The sequence below is a fragment of the Glandiceps talaboti genome, chromosome 23 (genome assembly GCF_964340395.1).
Source record: "Glandiceps talaboti chromosome 23, keGlaTala1.1, whole genome shotgun sequence".
Lineage (NCBI taxonomy): Eukaryota > Metazoa > Hemichordata > Enteropneusta > Spengelidae > Glandiceps > Glandiceps talaboti.
In genome coordinates, this window is record NC_135571.1 from 1,040,648 (window position 1) to 1,062,873 (window position 22,226).

Genomic DNA, 22,226 nt, shown 5'->3' on the forward strand with positions numbered 1-22,226 from the left:
CGGCTCCACGTTAAGAACGGTACCGTAAAACGGTCGTGGTTTGCGACGATGTAGGGACCGGCTCGTTAAGAACGGTACCGTAAAACGGTCGTGGTTTGCGACGATGAAAATGGTTACAGAAAACCATTTATTAAAGCTATGGACCAAAGCTATGGAACTCAATTCGCTGAGAACTAAAGGGGATTGTTGATGTTGTTCAACATCTCAAACATGAACTAAAAACTCATCTTTTAAAAATAGTATAAACGGTATTCAATGTATGTATAGGCGGTCATATATGAATAATATGATCTTCAAACTACGAACATCTCTCTCTCTCTAGCTCGCACTCTCTCTGTAACGCTGAGGGCGCAATTCAGAAGCAATTTATGTCATCAGTGGTACTTTCGCAGCTCCAAATTTATGCGAAAATTTCATATTAAAATATACTTCGTATCTAAACATGTCATCTGAGCTAGTGATTGTAGAAGTTAACGCTATATTTAGCCATTACGTTATCCGGTTGGACCAAGTCCAGAATTCACTGGAATATCTTGTTAGAAACTTGCGCATTGTTCGTAGTTCATGAGAAAACATGTACGAACATGTTTTCTGTTGATAGTGATCGTTCGAAATGTTGCGAAGAGGAAAAATCATTATTGCGGCATAAAAATCATGGAGTCTGTCTTCAGAGTACCTTCTGTTCCAAGTATGCGGTGAGTTTCGTGTATCCGTCAAAATATTTTGTACCCGAATCAGTTTTTTCTAACGTTAAAACACCATCCGCTTGAAAATCAACATAGTGTATGAGAATTTCCCGCCATTTTGACGTAATCGCTCAGCTGTATTCAAATGAGTAGCGTTGTCAATGAGCGCCGATAGAAATGACTGCATTGTCCGAATTTTCTCGAAATTTCGCAATGTCAGCGAAGTTCAAGAATCAAAAAGGTGTTGCGAGAGCGTGATAGCTAACGACATTTGACAGGTTTGGTATAAAATTGTCGTAAATGTTGTGTTTGTACGTCCCAATCTTGTCTCAAAGTCTGGCACCATGTCAGTTTGTGTCCCAGTAACAAGGTCAAGGCAGCGTCATCGATTGTGAACTTTGACCCAGCAATATTATCGCACATTTTCCAAAATTTTGTGATAATGCTTTATTTTTTACTCATATCGTGTAATTTTGTTCAGAAGTCGGTTTAAATGTCTATAGTTGCAACCCTTTAAACAGCGAGGGGAACCCCATGTTTACAGCAATACGGCGTTATCACAGATGAACATGTTCCAACATGTCGGGGGTTGCCCAATGCTGCGGGCACACCTTGTCTATTAAATTGTATACATCGCGTCACTGTCGCCAGTGCGTTCACATCTCATCCCTGGACGCACACTTGTTATTTTTACTCTCAACATGGGTCTCGTACGGACGGCTACATTTTTCCCAGAGTCTCCGATCAAATGTGTGACCCCATCCCCATGCAGATCTGGCTTCAGAAACAGGTGATGCCAAATTTTGTAACACAGTCATTACCATTGACCGCTTATAACCCAAAATTACAAAATCGCGCGAAAATACCGCGTGTAGTGGTGACATCAGCAAATTCACTCAGATAGAGATATGATTGGCTTTTATGTTTTCTAAATATAGAACATATGCAAGATTTTCTAAATTTTCTATCTTTGGAGTTCATTGCATTTAGTCAAGTAAATACTGTAGAAAAGTAGAGATGTTTTATTTCACGAAATTCACGAACTTAGTACCATTATTGTTTTCCAATATTTTACTTCTCGTGAATTCAAGATCATTTTTTTTTCAATAATACTGGGCCAACAGTTTGCTAGATTTGTAATGTTCTCTGTATTTATTGTAGGATGCCAAAGGGGCACAGAAGGAGACGACGGCGGAGATCTCGTGATGAGACTCGCAAACGATCATCAAGTTCTCAAAGTTCAGTGGAGATAACAGCAACTGCAACATCACCGCATGGAGGTCCTACCATCATTGCCACAGCAACAGCACCTGTCAACTCCAGGTCTGAGAGAGAAAGTGCAGCAGTTGCCATGGCAACGATTCTAGCAAAAGAGCTGCAACCAGAACATAAACTCCCAAGTAAAGAAGTTACGGTAAGAATGGCTAATGTGATTCATGTGTTAATTGTTATTCAACTTTGGTTATTCTTCAGACGGGTGTTCGGTATTTAATTCATTACAGTAACACAACAAGGCCGTACAGAAATACGATAACAGCTACTCAAGACAGTCATGATAGTCCTGTTAACTTATGCAACACTTCATTATTCAGTAAACCCACATTGGTGGGAAGGGTCTATGGTAAAATTTATAGTAGGGTTGCTGTAGTAATTGCTTTGGCATAGGTATATATTCAGCACCAGCTGCAATGTTGGTAATCAAATGATCTCCTTGTGGTAACACTTTAAATCTAGAAAGCAAATTTACCTTGATTTGTTCCGCCTCATTAGAGGAATTGTCAGAGATCAGTTTGTTTCAGAGATTGAAAACACTCTTTTGTAACCTATTAACTACAGAACAAAAATATAGCGAAGACGAGAAAAAGTTTTCAAAAACAATCGCCTTGTTATTATTTGAATTACAGAAAATGTAAAGTACAAAGTTTGCGGCACTCTGGAAAACTGATCATGACATTTACCTGGTTGAAAGTGTGTTTAAAGTTGTTTGGCTATGCCACTTGCAGTTCACTTATGGAAATGTTTGTGAAGGGATATACGTTGTTGTGAAAAGTTTATAGAATTTTGGTGATGTTAGTAATACAGAGTTAAAAGTTAAACGTCAAACCAACTCCAACTATTGTTTAGGTAGAGGTAGTCCATGCATGTACACTGTTGGTTACATACAAAGATTTTTTTAATCGTGTGTGGGCAGAGTGATTTAAAGGTACGGTGCAAGATTTAAAGTATTCCTTTGTTTGCAGGACGTTACACTTGAGATTTCTCACAATGTTGAAATGACAAACATACTCCTTGGTTTCATCATTTCTATATATAGATAAGGTTAAACTGACCCAGGTGAGGTGTTGAAGACTATAGATGTAGTGTACTGTCGTCTGCAGACATCAACCAATCTTCTGCCTATTAAAATTGTTGTAACTTTTTTTTTTTGAAAAAAGTTGTCAATTCTGTGATTTATTTTAGAGTCAGATCATAGATGTTATTATTTTTTATGATTTTGTGGCAAAATATTGATACAAAAGAGATGACATGCACAATTTTAACTTTTTATAAGATTGAATCTTGGTCATAATCATGTCAGCACTAGTAAAAGGTAAATGTTATAGTCTACATCGAGAGTACAAATGAGGGTTGATTATTTTATTTTGATCTAGTTTGTACATTTTATAACCTACCTATAGACAGGAACAACTATCGCTACTACTTTATTCCGCTATCGTGACATTTTTATTTTTTTGAATTTTCGCTTGTCTTCTCATGTATGATCACATCTACGTTTGACTGGTCTAGAAGCTACGTACGCCCCACCACACATGTAACGTGTGCAAAGCATCACATGATTGGCATACATTTGAATAGGATAGGACATATGTAGTGATCAGAGTGAGGTTGTAGGGTCGCATTTCCATGACAACACCTAATTGTATATTCATCATGTGACCTGATGGCATGATTTGAATATGTCTTTTTATGTATTCAACCAATCACACTTTATACAGGAATGCCATTCAAAACCAGCTGGAGATAGCAGTCAGCGTAGACTTGGGAATCATGATAGCAAATATTCAAAAAAATCAAAATGTCAGTTACAATAGCGGAATAGTGTAGTACGTCTACGCAATAGTCGTTCAAGTCTACAGGTGTGCTATACATATTTTATACCTTCAAAGTCCTTCTCCAATACTCTAAGTACCCATTCTTGCAAGCCTAAGGACATATTTTTGCTGACGCAGTGAAATATGAAGCGAGCACCTTTTTGGATGGTGCCATAAGAGAGGCCTGTAGTTTATGACAATGTAATTACCAGACAGTGTTTAAAGTGGATACATTGACTGAGTAACTCAGGTATATTAATCCTGGTAAAATGACAGGGGAACTCAGGTAGATTTTACCTCCTTACCACCCTTAACAAAAACACTGGTAGGGAACCCTAGTAAAATGACTGGGGAACTCAGGTAGATTTTACCTGCTTACCACCCTTAACAAAAACACTGGTTGGGAACCCTGGTAAAATGACTGGAGAACTCAGGTAGATTTTACCTACTTACCACCCTTAACAAAAACATTGGTAGGGAACCCTGGTAAAATGACAGGGGAACTCAGGTAGATTTTACCTACTTACCACCCTTAACAAAAACACTGGTAGGGAACCCTAGTAAAATGACTGGGGAACTCGGTTAGATTTTACCTGCTTACCACCCTTAACAAAAACACTGGTAGGGAACCGTAGTAAAATGACAGGGGAACTCAGGTAGATTTTACCTACTTACCACCCTTAACAAAAACACTGGTAGGGAACCGTAGTAAAATGACAGGGGAACTCAGGTAGATTTTACCTACTTACCACCCTTAACAAAAACACTGGTAGGGAACCCTAGTAAAATGACAGGGGAACTCAGGTAGATTTTACCTACTTACCACCCTTAACAAAAACACTGGTAGGGAACCCTAGTAAAATGACTGGGGAACTCAGGTAGATTTTACCTACTTACCACCCTTAACAAAAACACTGGAGGGAACCCTAGTAAAATGACAGGGGAACTCAGGTAGATTTTACCTTCGTACCACCCTTAACAAAAACAGTGATTGGAAACCCTAGTAAAATGACTGGGGAACACAGGTAGATTTTACCTACTTACCACCCTTAACAAAAACACTGGTAGGGAACCCTGGTAAAATGACTCGGGAACCTTTACAACTAAAACTACCCGTATCACAACACATACTTCTACCTGTTTTGAGAATTGAAGTGTATACAATTATGTTCTTTTATCCCTGATCTGAGGCTGAATAAAGTTAATTCATTGTGTACACAAGAAATAAAGACCTGTATTGTACTCCCATTACTTGTTGTAATGTAACACAGCTATACATGTAATAGTATTCTTAAATACATGGTCCCTGTCCTAAAAATATAATTTCAAAATCTAACACTTTTTTGAGAAATGTTTCATCCATGAATATTAGTCCACAATTCTAATTCAGTATAAAATAAAAATGATTTAATTTTGACCAGATTCATTTTTTACTCTAATATGTCAGTTGACCTCAAAGCATTTGAATTCATTAGTCATTTCAAACAATGGGGAATCGGCCAACTAAATGGAAAATTAAAAAATTCCTCTGTGTGTGTGTGTGTGTACACAAAGTTGAAGAATACAAACAAATGGCATCTGTTGTTTGATTATTTCTATCAGTCCATGTTATAACATGTATTTAATTCATAATCAAGATATTATCAACGATAGCATGACAAATCAATAATATAATCAAGATAACATATTGTAACATGCACAAGCAATTTCAAACACAAAAAAAATGGAATATATACTCTGGTCGTTCTACATCATGACAACGCGCTTCTGTGTCACAACAACGTGCATCCGTTCTACTGTCTTCGACATCAGTCAAAACGTTCAAAATTACCATTACTGTCCCCGATTTCTTTTTTATATTACTGGCGCTGGTATAATTAGGTTATTCTCTAATATTTTTCTTCATTCAGCCAGAAAATACAGATGATCTAAGGGTTGTCCAAAAAAAAGGAAAAAAAGGGTTGTCACATGTTTTAGTTGTATTTTGAATTGATTTGAAATCTGATGTAGTTTCAGACTCTGCAAGTTAAAGGGGCATATTAAAGCTAAGTTTATACATTTTTATCTACATCTGTTGATGTAAGACAGAGATATTGGACTTTAGAGCATATAAGAATTATGTACAATCAACACAGAAAATTGAGTATAATATTGCAAATAGGAGGCATAAGCTCAACTCACACATAAAGAAATGGGGAAGTTATCTAAAGCACATTGTCCAAGACCCAGCAATAAGTAGGGAATAGAAAAATAAGTTTGAATTCTGTAAAGAAATCATTTTGTGTTTTATCCAGATATTGTAAAAACCTACTATGTATAACTTCTTTTTTACTCCAATAAAAAATCTTTTAAATACAAAATTTTTTTTTATACATTTTTGGACTGAGATTCTATACTACGTTTTTTAATAGTCACTTGTAGTATTCTATGTACTGAAACATACATAACTTGAACTTACAAATGACTGAATTCATACCTGGTATTAAGATATAACATAAACTATCCGATGATGCAACTTTTGATACGCAAAACATTTTGAGGAATCCATACTAAGCAATCAACTGTCTCTGTTGAACCAGGAGAGATTGACAACACAATTCCAACTGTATGAAAGTAAAAAAATGTAAAATAAAACTCCAACAACAATTACGTTCACAGAAAAGGTAGAAAAATTGCTAAAGTTTGTTTACCTATGAAGGTGTTTTAAAGAAAAAACTTGGCGAACAGTTATTTCGGGAGTAAATGTAGCATGTATCACTTGGCATGTGGAATGGTGAAAGTGTCCAATGTCTTTGTTGACAAGAATGGTGTACATTTGTGTTGCCTCGGAGTGGTACGGCGGTAGACTTTTTAAAGTAATGTTGATGTAGTAATCACTATGGCCAGGTGACAATAGTTGACATGTTAACAATGATTTTGTCGTAAGGAGAACTATGTGGTAAGGAGAATTCTAGTTACAAATACACATTAGCTCTTTACAGACCAGGGTTTCAATCCCAGATTCTTACATTAGTGTTATTTTATCAGTGGAAACTTAAAGGCCAGGGTTTCAATCCCAGGTTCTCACATTAGTGTTATCTTATCAGTGGAGACTTAAAGGCCAGGGTTTCAATCCCAGGTTCTCACATTAGTGTTATCTTATCAGTGGAGACTTAAAGGCCAGGGTTTCAATCCCAGGTTCTCACATTAGTGTTATCTTATCAGTGTAGACTTAAAGGCCAGGGTTTCAATCCCAGGTTCTCACATTAGTGTTATCTTATCAGTGGAGACTTAAAGGCCAGGGTTTCAATCCCAGGTTCTCACATTAGTGTTATCTTATCAGTGTAGACTTAAAGGCCAGGGTTTCAATCCCAGGTTCTCACATTAGTGTTATCTTATCAGTGTAGACTTAAAGGCCAGGGTTTCAATCCCAGGTTCTCACATTAGTGTTATCTTATCAGTGGAGACTTAAAGGCCAGGGTTTCAATCCCAGGTTCTCACATTAGTGTTATCTTATCAGTGGAGACTTAAAGGCCAGGGTTTCAATCCCAGGTTCTCACATTAGTGTTATCTTATCAGTGGAGACTTAAAGGCCAGGGTTTCAATCCCAGGTTCTCACATTAGTGTTATCTTATCAGTGTAGACTTAAAGGCCAGGGTTTCAATCCCAGGTTCTCACATTAGTGTTATCTTATCAGTGGAAACTATAAGGCCAGGGTTTCAATCCCAGGTTCTCACATTAGTGTTATCTTATCAGTGGAGACTTAAAGGCCAGGGTTTCAATCCCAGGTTCTCACATTAGTGTTATCTTATCAGTGGAGACTTAAAGGCCAGGGTTTCAATCCCAGGTTCTCACATTAGTGTTATCTTATCAGTGTAGACTTAAAGGCCAGGGTTTCAATCCCAGGTTCTCACATTAGTGTTATCTTATCAGTGTAGACTTAAAGGCCAGGGTTTCAATCCCAGGTTCTCACATTAGTGTTATCTTATCAGTGGAGACTTAAAAGCCAGGGTTTCAATCCCAGGTTCTCACATTAGTGTTATCTTATCAGTGGAGACTTAAAAGCCAGGGTTTTAATCCCAGGTTCTCACATTAGTGTTATCTTATCAGTGGAGACTTAAAGGCCAGGGTTTCAATCCCAGGTTCTCACATTAGTGTTATCTTATCAGTGGAGACTTAAAGGCCAGGGTTTCAATCCCAGGTTCTCACATTAGTGTCATCTTATCAGTGGAGACTTAAAGGCCAGGGTTTCAATCCCAGGTTCTCACATTAGTGTTATCTTATCAGTGAAACCATAAGGATTACATACAATTATTCTTTTTATCCGTACTAACTTTTTCTAAAGCGTTGCCAGGCAACTGTTTTTCACACCTGAATTTTGTGGAATGGTGGTGAAAATACTGCTATTCACTCAGGTGCTAACCAGATACAAAAGAAGAACAATATTTACATTTGAAAGAAGTTATACTTGTGATAAAACATCTGCTGAAGATCATAGAAATCATTCGATCTGAACTAGTTGAGTCTATGACTCTTACTTGACATAGTGCCTGGCGTGACAGACTGTGTGTGAACGACATTGTGAAGACAGATAGCCAAGTCTAAGGGCTAGTTTTGATACCATTCTCTGTAGAAAGTGAAGATGAATTTCAAGTGCGATTGACATCGATCACGATGGGTGGTTAGAAATTGCAAGAGAGTTCTTAGCAACTTTGGTACCACAGGGAGAACACTGTATATAGATATATGAACACAGATAAAAACATTTATTGTGTGGCAGTCTGTTTTCAGACTCCTTTATCATCATACAGTGTAATTCACACTGTATGACTTTTCACTCCATGACCTTGTCACCATCAATGTCAACTGACTTAGTTCAAGGAACATCTTTGTGTTTTCAATTTACAGCTACAAAAGTGACTCCCAGCACGACCTCCGACCTCCATATTGTTCCCCTGCTATGAATAGACAAAGCAAGGTCAAAGGTCAGCTCCTTTAAAGTGCTGTGTGTGAAGTGTAACTGTTAGTATTGTTAGCATGTTCTAACAGGTCGTTTACAATTTCTTGATATTGGCATTTATCCAGAGTTTATTGTTGTATTGTTCAACGGGGACAACTATTGAAAAATACCGATAAAGTCCTCTGTGCAATAACACCATGGAATCTCACCAACTGAGTAAAACTTAAAGATGCCGCGCTGTAGTTTTGGTGAGTGCAGCCAACCAATCTGATATGTTCAATTTTCCAATTTCAGTACTTTGTGTTTACAACATAAATATGATAGTTGCCAGTAAAATAAGATACTTTGATATCATGTAGGCATCTGAAAATATTACCAAAATAAAAATAAGTCTTAAAAATATTGTTTGAGTTTGGAATTCTACAGTACCAAATAGACATTATATCACCACAAATTATCTCTATTTAGTTCACGTCTTACGTTATCCTTCATCGGATCTCAAGAACCTTTTTTCTCTCTCTCTGGTTAAAGATGACTTTATACCATGTTGGTATCCGGACTAGATCACACATGTTTATGATTCCTGTACACTTTCTCCTGTGTTAAGCACCTGAATTTTGATGTCAGGAAACTGAAGTGCTCAAAATTGACTTTTTTCGTTCATAGTCTGAGGGCTACTCCCTCTCCAGAATTCATAGCTATAGGCTGATCAGGTTAATTGTCACCTATTACTAAAATGAAAACAGAGGACTCATGAGAAATATGTATGTGTTATTAAAATAGTTTCATGTCCCTAAATTTTCACCTCTTTAAATCATTTCAGAATCAGCAGTAACCAGAACAGGTTATCAGCTGTCTTATCAAAATTTCCCATGGTGGCGCTCTACTTCCTGTCTGTGTGTACCTTGGGGGTACATATGGTATAGGCTAGGTTTATGATAGAGCACTGCTGCTTTCCTCGATGTCTGAGCAATACGAAACACATCCCTGATTTACAAATAACACTTCTACAGAATACCAAGGAATAAAACTCTTAAGAAACGGTACTATGAGGTGATGATAGTTGAGCGAGGGCACTGTACTGTCAATTTCCTGTTTGCAGTCTGGGATGGTGTATTTTAGTGTAGTATTCCTGTGCCAACAATAAGAATTTGGTGAATGCAAGACTACGATTAATTTCACGCCCTGGGAAATATCGAAAAAACATTATCCGAATTCGCCTCGCATAGTTTTATTGTAGAATAAGAGATACAACTGGACCTATTGTATTTGAAATTACTGAAAAGTATTCAAACCATCGCTTGCAATCGACGGAACTCAAACCTGGTATTTCGAAATAACATTTTAAGGACATAATTTATACTATGTACAATAAAATATGGAACAAACTTCTATTATGTTGTCAAGTGTGCTAAAAATACCAGAATACAATTCCAGTGCCACCCAAGGTATGCAACATCAATATTATCATTTTCATGTAAGTCAAATGGCTTATGAGCTTACTCCCCTTTAAATACAGAAATTGTTTTGGGGTAGAAGCCAAAAAGTGCGTTGCTAACATGATGAAACTTGAACAGTAAAACTATCAGGGCCGTGTTATTTTAGTTGAGACGTGGACCTACTTGAGACTCTGGCAAGTTATCAACAAGTTGCTCAGTGAGATGACCACATTTGGTGGGCTGTACCCACCAGTGTTTGATACTTTGGTGAAATGACATCACTATATCTAAACTTTACCATGTCTCAACATGTCTACAAAACTTTGTTATTTCTGACTCAAAGATAGAATCGATTGTCGTGCCATGACTCAAAGTTGGAATCGATTGTCGTGCCATGACCTGTGATTTATCAAGGTTTGAAATACTTTGTCTAAGACGTAAGAGAGAAGGAAACCTGGTCAACTTTTGAACAATTTTTTACTGTAATTTTAAAACTTTGATAAAAAAATTTCGGAATTTTTGTGAATTTGTTTTTTAGAAAAATGAAGGTGACTCACAGTTGTAATTACATGTATGTGTTCAGTCAAACACTTTGTTGCTCACAACATGTTTTGTCTTGCAGCCTTTAGTCATTGATTTGTCCCAAAGGTAAATGCTGATTCGATGAAAAGTTTCATTGTTAGAATCATGCATAGGTGACTACGCCACAAGTTATTTTGTTTTTTCCGACCAACAAAGTCTGGACACAAATTAACCTGTAAAGTGAACTCTGGTGATAATTAAAGTTAAAATGCAGAAAATAAAGTGAAGACAACGAGAAAAAGTTATCTGTGCAGACAAACAAACAAGAAAAAGTAGTCAGTACAAACAAACAAATATACTTGTCCTCAACTTTATACTTGTACAGTTGAGAAGGGTTACCTTCCCCGTTGTTGTCATGACAACATAAATACAACTATATACTAATCACAAGACTTGGCAATTGTTGAAAAAACTACTTAGACACCTAAATGATGATAGATAGTAATAAGTCAGCGATAACACCATAAATACCATTTATTTAGGTGTGTCAGGTGATCATGTCACTCTGTTATATGTATATCTATCTAAACAATCAGAACCACAATGTCCTGTGTAATGAATTGTTATCTGAAAGCTATTGTTGTATGTCACTGAACGTGTCGAGACAGGTCGTACTGCAGAATGTATGCCAAGAAGTCATCACGAAATCTGGCACTGTTGGTAAGATATTATGATAGCGTGTTAAATGTAGAGACTGTATTCAGACACAGTGTTGGTATTATTCTGTATGTAAGGCTATGGGAATGTGTTGAACTGAGTCAGTTATTGTCAGCAGACTGGGGGAATGTTTTAAACTTTGTTACTGTTAGGAGTTGAACTGGGAAGTCAGTTAAAACCAAATCTGTTATTGTAAGTCTAGGTGACTATATTAACCTTGTCAGTGTCAGAATAGAAGTAGGGGGACATGTTAAAACCAAGTCACTAACTAGAGGAACGTTTTAAACTTTGTGAGTCAAAGTGGGAATTCTCTTAGACCAAATCTCTTATTGTAAGATGTAGGCGAACGTTTCAAACTTTGTCAATATTGGAGTAGAAGTAGGGATACATGTTAAAACCAAGTCACAAACTAGAGGAACGTTTTGAACTTTGTGAGTCAAACTGGGAATTCTCTTAGACCAAATCTTATTGTAAGATGTAGGGGAACGTTTCAAACTTTGTCAATATTGGAGTAGAAGTAGGGATACATGTTAAAACCAAGTCACTCACTGGAGGAACGTTTTAATTTCTGTCAGTGTGCTGCAGATAGAATTGTGTAAGAGTGTATTAGATCATTCCATTGTCAGACGAGGGGAATGTTTTAAAGTTTGTCAATGTCAGAGTAGATCAAACTGGCTGAGCAGTATGTAACTACTCTTAGACCAAGTCACTTACATTGTAGGAGTCATTGTAATGCTGTAGCCTGTCCTGTAGGATTGCCCTATAGAATACTATAGGATTTCTTTGAAAGTTCAGGGATATTTTAAAACATGTATCTGCTACTGTACAACAGGGGGAATGTTGAAGTGCGTCAGTTTAATTACTGCACAACCAGGAGGGGAGGGATCGAGGGGGAGGGGAGGAGGGGGGGGGGGGGGGGGGGGGGGGTCAGAATTTTAAACCATGTACCATGACAGAACATGTTGACTTCTGTACTACATTGTATGACTTCAGTTCGATATCAATTGTCATGTCTTACTGCCATGCACTCACATTGATATACATTGTATGACTTCAGTTCGATATCAATTGTCATGTCTTACTACCATACACTCACAATGATATATTTTAACACCTGTTACTGTACAGTATATTGACATAGATGTTTGATACACCATATAGATTAGTGTACTGTACCATGGTATGGCATTGTCTGACATACATATATACTGCTAACACCTGTGTAAACATAAAGTTTTACCAAATTACACCATAATAGCTTTTAGATTACAAAAAAAGCCCTATGCAATATTGGTGTAGATATATACCACCCCTGTCTTTGGGTGTCTCCTTTCTGTGTCTGTTTGTCTGCTTGTCTGTCTGTCTGTCTGTCTGTCTGTCTGTCGATCTGTCTTCTCTCTCTCTCTCTCTCTCTCTCTCTCTCTCTCTCTCTCTCTCTCTCTCTCTCTCTCTCTCTCTCTCTCTCTCTCTCTCTCTCTCTCTCCCTGCCTCCCTCCCTCCCTCCCTCCCCCTTCTACTTTACAACTGACCACTGTACACGTACACATATATGAAAGTCATCCTTGTAGAACATTGAGGTGTGAGTCAGTGAATGCATTGTTTGTATAAAACATTACCAATTACACCCATTTATACTTCCATTATCCAAAGTTAGAAAATAAACCATGTATAACATTAAAGTAGGTGTACCTGTAGATTTATGGCAACTAAACGCATTGGACAATTTGATATGCTACAGTACCATTGCTGTATAAGAAAGAAAACAATTGTGCCAAATGGTGATAATTCAAAGATGTGTGGGTTGACAGGACTTTCTTGTCATTGCATATTGTGTCACCCTCCAGGTACTCCATATGATTTACATGTACAACCCATACCACCAAAGTAAAGAGTTTTCTGTTATGTACAAGAATCATTTATAGCATCCATATCAAGTGTAAAAGTATACTGTTTCATTTGCTAATTGACCACATTGGAAAGGCCACATGCTAGGCTTGTAAATAAACCAAATTAAACAGTACACTTTTACACTTGATATAAATACTATAAATGAGTGTAGCACATATAGAGAAAGTGCTTTACTTCAGTGTAACTTGTAAGTGTTTATTGCAACCTAACTACTTGTCATGCAAACTAGACTGTTGTCATGCAAACTACACTGTTGTCATGCAAACTACACTGTTGTCATGCAAACTAGACTGTTGTCATGCAAACTTAATTGATCACTGCTATACATACTGTAACCATGATTGCAATAATGTAAATTTGACTGCTGTAATGTACACTACAATACTGTCCTGTAGACTTGACAATTTTGTGTGTTTGCTCCTAAACTTTGGGAATAGTTTACCGCTTGAGCTTCTACTACTTGAGAAATTTGCTCCTTTCAAGAACAGTCTTAAAACGTATATTTTCTGACAATGCTATTGCTGATGTTTTTAAATTGATTGCTAATTTTTAAATCAGATTTTGTTTTTAGAGACGCTTTTAAACTATTCATTGTGTTCTTATGCTAGATTTTTATTGTTGTTGCTCTTTTGTAATGTTCAGACTGCTGAGACATGTTTGTGTAGTGGTCTTTAAACAATAAATTATTATTATTATTATTATTATTACTGTCCTGTAAACTTGATTACCATATTATGTACTGCAAACTTGACTGTACAGTGTTGGTAATTTGGCAGTATTTAATTAAGCATCAAATTATCTCTACTATACTAATTAAGTCTTCCTGAGAAGCCAATTAAACCGGATTCCTAATTAACTTTTAAATGATCAATTAGTATTGTAAAAACTAACACAACTGTTCTCTTTCTAAAGTTTTGAAAGTGGCCAGTACACGTAGAAGTACCCTAACTTCAAGTTTTTCCACCAGAATCTTAAATTTATCCAATATTGAAGGTTTTCCAGGAAAACAATGTGACACGTAAGAATGTCTATGCGATGTAAATCATGTGTATGCTAGGGAGTCTACCTATATTCAGATCCTTATCTCAACACTCCCTAACTCCCTAGCTTGAATACAAATGTGTATCAATTGTACAGTCATTCTACTGTTATGTATCTATTGTACAGTACAATCATTCTACTGTACATGTACTACAGTCAGAACAATATGATATATTTACAAACATGTCAGGACTTATATGCACTGGGATTTCTCAACATTTTAATCATTCTTATTTTTAGTCCCATGTCTAGATTAGATTTATCAGATTAAATTTTATCACCATTTCTTGTGTATCACATTAATCCTATTAATCTATAAATCTGACAAAGAATGAAATATGTTTTATAGGGATTAAGATTTGTCATTAAGCCAATCTGATCTTTGTGGGGGTACATTCTTAAAAAGTGGCCATACATATGGATGAGGAGTGGCTATTTATTTTGGATTTTTAATTTATAAAAATTTTTATCATGGCTTCCTACTTGAAAAATCAATGTGAAACAACATTGACCAAGTCTGTGTTTGTAACTCAATAAATACATGTAGCAGAACCTGAATAAATGTCTGAAATATTTGTTACTGTACGTACAATAACAAACATTTTGCTCATCTTTTAGCTTTTTCCAGTGTATTGAGTTGCAAACACAGACTTTGTCTGTTGTTTTACATTGATTTTTTCTTGTAGGAAGCCATGATAAAGTTTTTTTATAAATTAAAAATCAAAAATAAATACCCAATCCTCATCCATATGGCCACTTTAATATAAAGTAGATATATAGTCTTTTTGTGTTGTTCACTAGCAGATTATTTTCAATTCCCCCCCCCACCCCAAACAGTTTTCATACATGTCAGTGACTAAACCAAGGATAATATTTTATCAGAATTTGATTCAGTTTTATTTCCCGTAACAAAAACACAATTTTAATAATGTTGTCTTTGTATTTTTCCGTTACAGGTCCGTCCAAAACCTGACTTTTTAGCTCTACTGAGCGCTGTTGGTGCAAAAGGACAGATATTTACAACCCGACAAGTAAGTTAGAAAATAAACAACAATAGTAAACAACAATAGTAAACAACTAATACCAATTGTGAATTCAATAATAATGAGCCGACAGGTATTTAAAATGACAATTTATGTTTCATAGTTTCTAAAAAAATGGCAGTTTGCATGAAATTGTCAGTTTGCAATCTCATGGGTGGCCATGCACCAGGTTTGTTGATAGTGTAGACAATGACTGTTCATGGACTCTTGGATGATAGCTACAATTTCTATTCAGCATCTAAAACGATATTTTTGCCAACGTCTTGCAACAATAATTCCTTGTACACGTAATAACACCACTGACGATGCTGGTGAGATGTCGGCAGAAATGTAACTTTTTGTTACTCGTATTTCCGTTGGCTGAAAAAAAAATGACGGAATAATTCAACAACAGAGGCAACTATAAAGGTAGAGTGTAGTATCAAAGTCAAGTACATAGGTTGACTGCCAAGCAAGTCAATATCTGTGTATATATAACTTTGTACTTGAAATATTTACATGTATTGTCAAGTTATTTCCTGTTATTTCTACTCATTGTAAAAATGCCAGACTATCAAACAAGTGTCTTGTGCTCCCAGGAATTCTTAATCAAAATTTTACAAATACTTGTTATCACCATGACAACAGCACAGGTAGAACTCAATTGAGTCATTGTACATGTACTTCATGTTCATGGACTTGTAAAACAATTTCATTTCTATGGTTGCTATGGTAATAATCAAACGTTTATTGATATTGAATGGAGAACTTGTAGAATAGCTGTTATCAGAATGTCAAGTGTGTTTATGTAAATTAATTTGGAATGTAAAAAATAAAATGGAAAATAGATTTGACCATGATACCAAGGTATATCATGTTTATCTGCAAACTATGCAACTTGAATCAAAATTCTTCCATAAACTCACCAAGATGTGAAATTAGACAAAGGTTCAAGCCATTTCTGTTCTCATTTAATTAAAGTGGCCATATGGATGAGGATTTGGTATTTATTTTGGATTTTTAATTTATAAAACAATTTTATCATGACTTCCTATTTGAAAAATTGCAAGAATGAATATCGTGGACTTGTCACCACCCCTAAAAATACCACTTGTCATCACCCCTACTAGTTGTCATCACCCTAAAAATACCACTTGTCGTCACCCCTAAAACTAACACTTCTAACAAAATACAAAATGTAGAACAATCCCCATGGCAACACAATTGTGAAGTATGTACAATCAGTTACAGTTGAGATGTTTTCATAGATTAGAAGTAGCTATTCTCACAAAATAGTGAGTGTCAGTTTTGTACGATTAGTTACCTTAATGAGGTACTGAAAGAACAGACTTGTCCTGTCCTGTACTCAATCACAAATGTATTCAAATTTGCCAAGCCCTCACAACAAGTTGAAACACTGCTACTACACATACCAAGTTGTTTGATTTGATATCACAAGTACCGTCAGTCCACATTCCAGTGACAGGCACCAGGCTAAGACTAGAGTGTACAACAGTTGAACTGTTATCAAATTGATACAATGTTTGTGTTGTTTTTTGTCTGTTGATAGTCGTTTTTTGCCAGCCTCAGAGTTGATAGAATCACTTTGTGTATATGTTTTGTACCTGTAGTTTGCAAAGCTTCAAGGCTTCAGTATCAGAGATATACTTAATGTAGTCTATAAGATACAACATGTCAACACTTATTTATGTAGTGGTACACTTTTACAAAGCCCTGCCGGTAAAAAATAGTTAGGAATCAAGTACATTTTACCTACTTTAATATCACCCTTAGCGAAAACACTTGTAGGGAACCCTGGTACGACTTGGGAACTCAGGTAGATTTTACCTACTTACTGCCCTTGAAAAAACACTGGTAGGGAACCCTGGTAAAATGACAGGAGAACTAAGATACATTTTACCTACTTAACTGCCCTTAACAAAAAAGAATGGTATGGAACCCTGGTAAAACAAACTTGGAACTTGAGTAGACTTTATCTCCATGTATTTAAAACTGCCCTTCGATAACTATACAACTAATTCCAATAAAACATGTTTGAAATGTAGGTAGAATATACCTACATGTACTTCGCATCTTTTTTGTTGTTAATTTGTACAAAATCCTAATTAAATGACCAGAGACCTCAGTTGGATGTTGCCAACATGCTCTTGATAAAATAATGGCATATCTAAAAGTATTTTGTCAGGGGTGAGGGTGGGGGGAGAGGACCATATGAAGAGTGGTGGAATTTAGATAGTTTTATTGTACTCGGTCAAAAACACAATTATATAGAGCAAGTTAAGAGAAGTAGTTGATTTATAGAGGTTTGATATAGTGTAGCCGATAGTTGTTGTTGTAAAATGTCACAGGGTCATACAGTTGATTGGTATGGGTTGATGTCGTGATAAGGTAAGGAGAGGTCATTATGACATTGCTTAGTTACACAGTGATGGAGTTATGACTGCTTACATGGAGTTCTGGAATCTTAAACTGTACAAATTATAGATAATTATAAGTCTAGTACTTATAAAGAGATTAACACCGACACAATGAACAATGACTGAATTAACAGAAATTATATTGTACTTCCCAATGACAGAGGGAGAGAATTACGATAAAATTTGTATATATTTTTAGCACAAGTATAACACCTCAGGAATTCAGGTAGATTTTACCGACTTACCACCCTTAACAAAAACACTGGTAGGGAACCCTGGTAAAATGACAGGGGAACTCAGGTAGATTTTACCTGCTTACCACCCTTAACAAAAACACTGGTAGGGAACCCTAGTAAAATGACAGGGGAACTCAGGTAGATTTTACCTACTTACCACCCTTAACAAAAACACTGGTAGGGAACCCTAGTAAAATGACTGGAGAACTCAGGTAGATTTTACCTACTTACCACCCTTAACAAAAACACTGGTAGGGAACCCTGGTAAAATGACTGGGGAACTCAGGTAGATTTTACCTACTTACCACCCTTAACAAAAACACTGATAGGGAACCCTGGTAAAATGACAGGGGAACTCAGGTAGATTTTACGTACTTACCACCATTAACAAAAACACTGATAGGGAACCCTGGTAAAATGACAGGGGAACTCAGGTAGATTTTACCTACTTACCACCATTAACAAAAACACTGATAGGGAACCCTGGTAAAATGACAGGGGAACTCAGGTAGATTTTACCTACTTACCACCCTTAACAAAAACACTGGTATGGAACCCTTGTAAAATAACTGGGGAACTCAGGTAGATTTTACCTACTTACCACCCTTAACAAAAACACTGGTAGGGAACCCTGGTAAAATGACTGGGGAACTCAGGTAGGTTTTACCTACTTACCACCCTTAACAAAAACACTGGTAGGGAACCCTGGTAAAATGACTGGCGAACTCAGGTAGATTTTACCTACTTACCACCATTAACAAAAACACTGGTAGGGAACCCTGGTAAAATAACTGGGGAACTCAGGTAGATTTTTTACTTACCACCCTCAACAAAAACACTGGTAGGGAACCCTGGTAAAATGACAGGGGAACTCAGGTAGATGTTACCTACTTACCACCCTTAAAAAAAACGCTGGTATGGAACCCTGGTAAAATAACTGGGGAACTCAGGTACATTTTCTACAGAAATTCACACAATATTGAATTTATTCCATTTTTTTCATTTTTCCTTTCACCAGGTACTTTCCCATTTAATCACCTACATTGGTAGCAGACAGCTGTATGACCAATTAGACCCTCGGAAAGTCTATTGTGAAAATGACGCACTTGGTAAAGTGTTCGGAGTCAAAGAATTCACCATCAAGGATGTCAAGTGAGTAGTCACGCCGTATAAATAGCGCCCTCTTGTGGCATTGTTGACACATTCTTTTGTTTCTACTCTTCAAGAAAGTTTGGACATGCTTATTGTCAGCACCGAGCTAGCCAGGTATTAACGTAGGGCTTGTGCAGGTATTAACCCTTCCAGTTACTAACACATACTGGTGAGGTGTTAGTACCAGTCCAGTGTTAGCACTGAGCTAGCCTGGTGTTAATGTAGGACTGGTGTAGACATTAACCCTTCCAGTTACTAACACATACTGGTGAGGTGTTAGTGTCAGCCTAGTGTTACAGTTAGCACTGAGCTAGTCAGGTGTTAACATAGGGCTGGTGCACGTATTAACCCATCCAGTGTTAGTACCAGCCTAACATTATTTTCACACTAGTCTGACATATCTATATATGAACTCAGTCATAACTATACATGTACCTGCTGGATTTAGTATTTACAAGTAGTTTAACAATAAATGATTCACTGAAGAAGAGGGACCCAAACCCCTCAAAATATTTTGGTGTAGAAATGTTTGGTTTAGTGATACTAGTCCAGTCCAACAGTGAATTTTGTGTTGTAATGTATATCTGTGTGACTATGCAAATACCTTCTTAGATTGACCTCTGACCCCCAACTACCTTGGGCATGCCCAAACTTGACCTTATCAGTTTCTGTAATCCATGGACATTACTAATCTTAATCTGATGAGATTAAGTCAGCTACCTATCACAAGATTGAGATTAGAATGTTTATTTGCTACCAAACCTTGCAATGTTATTGTAAAAGTTAAGATAAGGTTATTGATTTTGTTTTGAAAATTACTCGGTATCAGTACTATCTCTCTCTTCAAGTTTACACATGTTTATACAATCAAAATTGTTTTTGTAAAAATTTCACGAAATGTTGATAAAATTTGGTGTTGAAAGCAGAAATTTCAGACAATGTATTGTTGTACGTCCCTGACAGTGTCGATGATAAGTTTTCACATTTTTATACTTTTTGTAAAAATTTCACAAAATGTTGATAAAATTTGGTGTTGAAAGCAGAAATTTCAGACAATGTATTGTCGTATGTCCCTGACAATGTCGATGATAAGTTTTCACATTTTTATAGTTTTTGTAAAAATTTCACGAAATGTTGATAAAATTTCGTGTGTCGGTAGGACCCGACCCCCACCTAGTTTTTCACCACCGACTTTATCCGAGAAAAAAATGATATACTGCTACATGAATATGTTTACTGACAGGGGATTCAATACTGTTGAGTGTACTATAACAGTGAAATCATAAAAACTAACAGTTTTTTTAAAAAGTTACAGTTTCAGCTAGTGCATACAAAACAAGTACGTCCTAAAAATGGCTGAACTCGATGTACGCCCCTTTAGAAATGTTTACCTACTGTTTCTTGTCACCTTCAAACAAACTTTGTTTCCAATCGTTACTGATACCAGCTCCAACATGTTTTCATATTTCTAAAGATGATTGACAGGAAATTATTTGATTTCCTGTTCAGGACAAGTTTTATCAAGTACTTATGAATAATTAGATATTTGATTAGAACATTATCAATGCTGTGCAGTTTTTACATTTATCGTATTTAGATAAGGAAACAAGTTTTATACAAAACCAAACATGAATTTTCATATTTTGGCATGATTTTTTTATCGTTATCAATTTTAAAATGAAACACAATGACAAGGATTATTTTTTATCGATTATTACGTATGATGCGATAAACTTTGTGATGAAAATGTATTTTCCCGCCAATGCCATGTTATAGAACTATGGTAAAACAGTGAAACACAAATAATTCTTGTTAAATTACTTGTAATTGCCCTATGTATCATACTAATTGTAATATGGGAACTCACATCCTAACTCAGTCATACAGCCCTTAACAAAAACACTGGTAAAATGACTGGGGAACTCAGGTAGATTTTACCTACTTACCACCCTTAACACTGGTAGGGAACCCTGGTAAAATGACTGGGGAACTCAGGTAGATTTTACCTACTTACCACCCTTAACACTGGTAGGGAACCCTGGTAAAATGACTGGGGAACTCGGGTAGATTTTACCTACTTACCACCCTTAACACTGGTATGATGGAAGTTCTGTTAAAATAACTGGCAAGTCACATAGTTTTTACCTACTTTAATACTTCTTTTTCAAAAGGAAATGAAAAAAAAGTCTAAATATCTTGAATTTTGTTTCAATTTTCAGGAATCTCTTGTTTGAGAATGTCATCATTGTTAGTAATCCAGCCCACCTAGGTAAGTCAATTTTAGTGTCTATGATCTAGCCCATCTAAGTAAGTCTTCTTTAGGGTTGCCTACAATTGATGAATTATTCCATACCCTAACCTGTAAGACTTCTTAAGGGCTGATATTTAATTTAATTGGATATTTAATTTGAATTTTTAATTTATACTACTTGAAAAATCAATGTGAAAACAACATTGACAAAGTCTGTTTTTATACAGTACAAAAAAGCAAAAAAAGGTGTAAAAAGTTTGTTATTGTACATAAAATATCAAACATTTTTTATGCTTTTGTAATTTATTGAGTTACAAACAAGGACTTGGTGGATGTTGTTTCACATTGATTTTTCAAGTAGGAAGCCATGATAAAATTGTTTTATGAATTAAAAATCCAACTTAGAGAAAGTGGTACGTTATTTTGCATTATGACCTATACACACTTAATTGACTCAGTGAATTCTCCTTGGTGATATGGTATCATGTATGTTTGAAAGTAAAACTTGTCTCAACTGCATATGTGGCTGTCTTTCCTTGACCTTTGACCTGTACATGTTAATTTCCTAATGTTTGTATATTTCATTCACCAGCTGTCCAGCATCACCCTGGTTACCAACATCAACAAAGACAATCATACTACACATTACAACATCATCATGAGCAGGTATGTTGTACATTTCATGATATTTTGTTCAATAACTTAAAAAATGTTAACCTTGTTCCAAATTTTGATTAAATATTGTGATGTGTGGGTAAATACTTAGAATGAAAATATTGATTT

General features: G+C 36.1%; 1 protein-coding gene across 3 annotated transcripts in view; it reads left to right on the forward strand.

Annotated features, from left to right (window-relative positions):
- Window positions 1-598: 598 nt before the first annotated feature.
- Window positions 599-22,226, forward strand: part of LOC144452596 (uncharacterized) — a 30,908-nt gene continuing 9,280 nt past the window's right edge. Inside the window, exons 1-6 of one of the 3 annotated variants that reach the window (XM_078143719.1) lie at window positions 599-695; window positions 1,848-2,100; window positions 15,301-15,375; window positions 19,059-19,192; window positions 21,412-21,461; window positions 22,036-22,109. In XM_078143719.1, coding sequence (XP_077999845.1) covers window positions 655-695; window positions 1,848-2,100; window positions 15,301-15,375; window positions 19,059-19,192; window positions 21,412-21,461; window positions 22,036-22,109 — 627 coding nt within the window. In that variant the 5' untranslated portion in view covers window positions 599-654. The other 2 variants (XM_078143720.1, XM_078143718.1) reach the window with 2 other exon arrangements.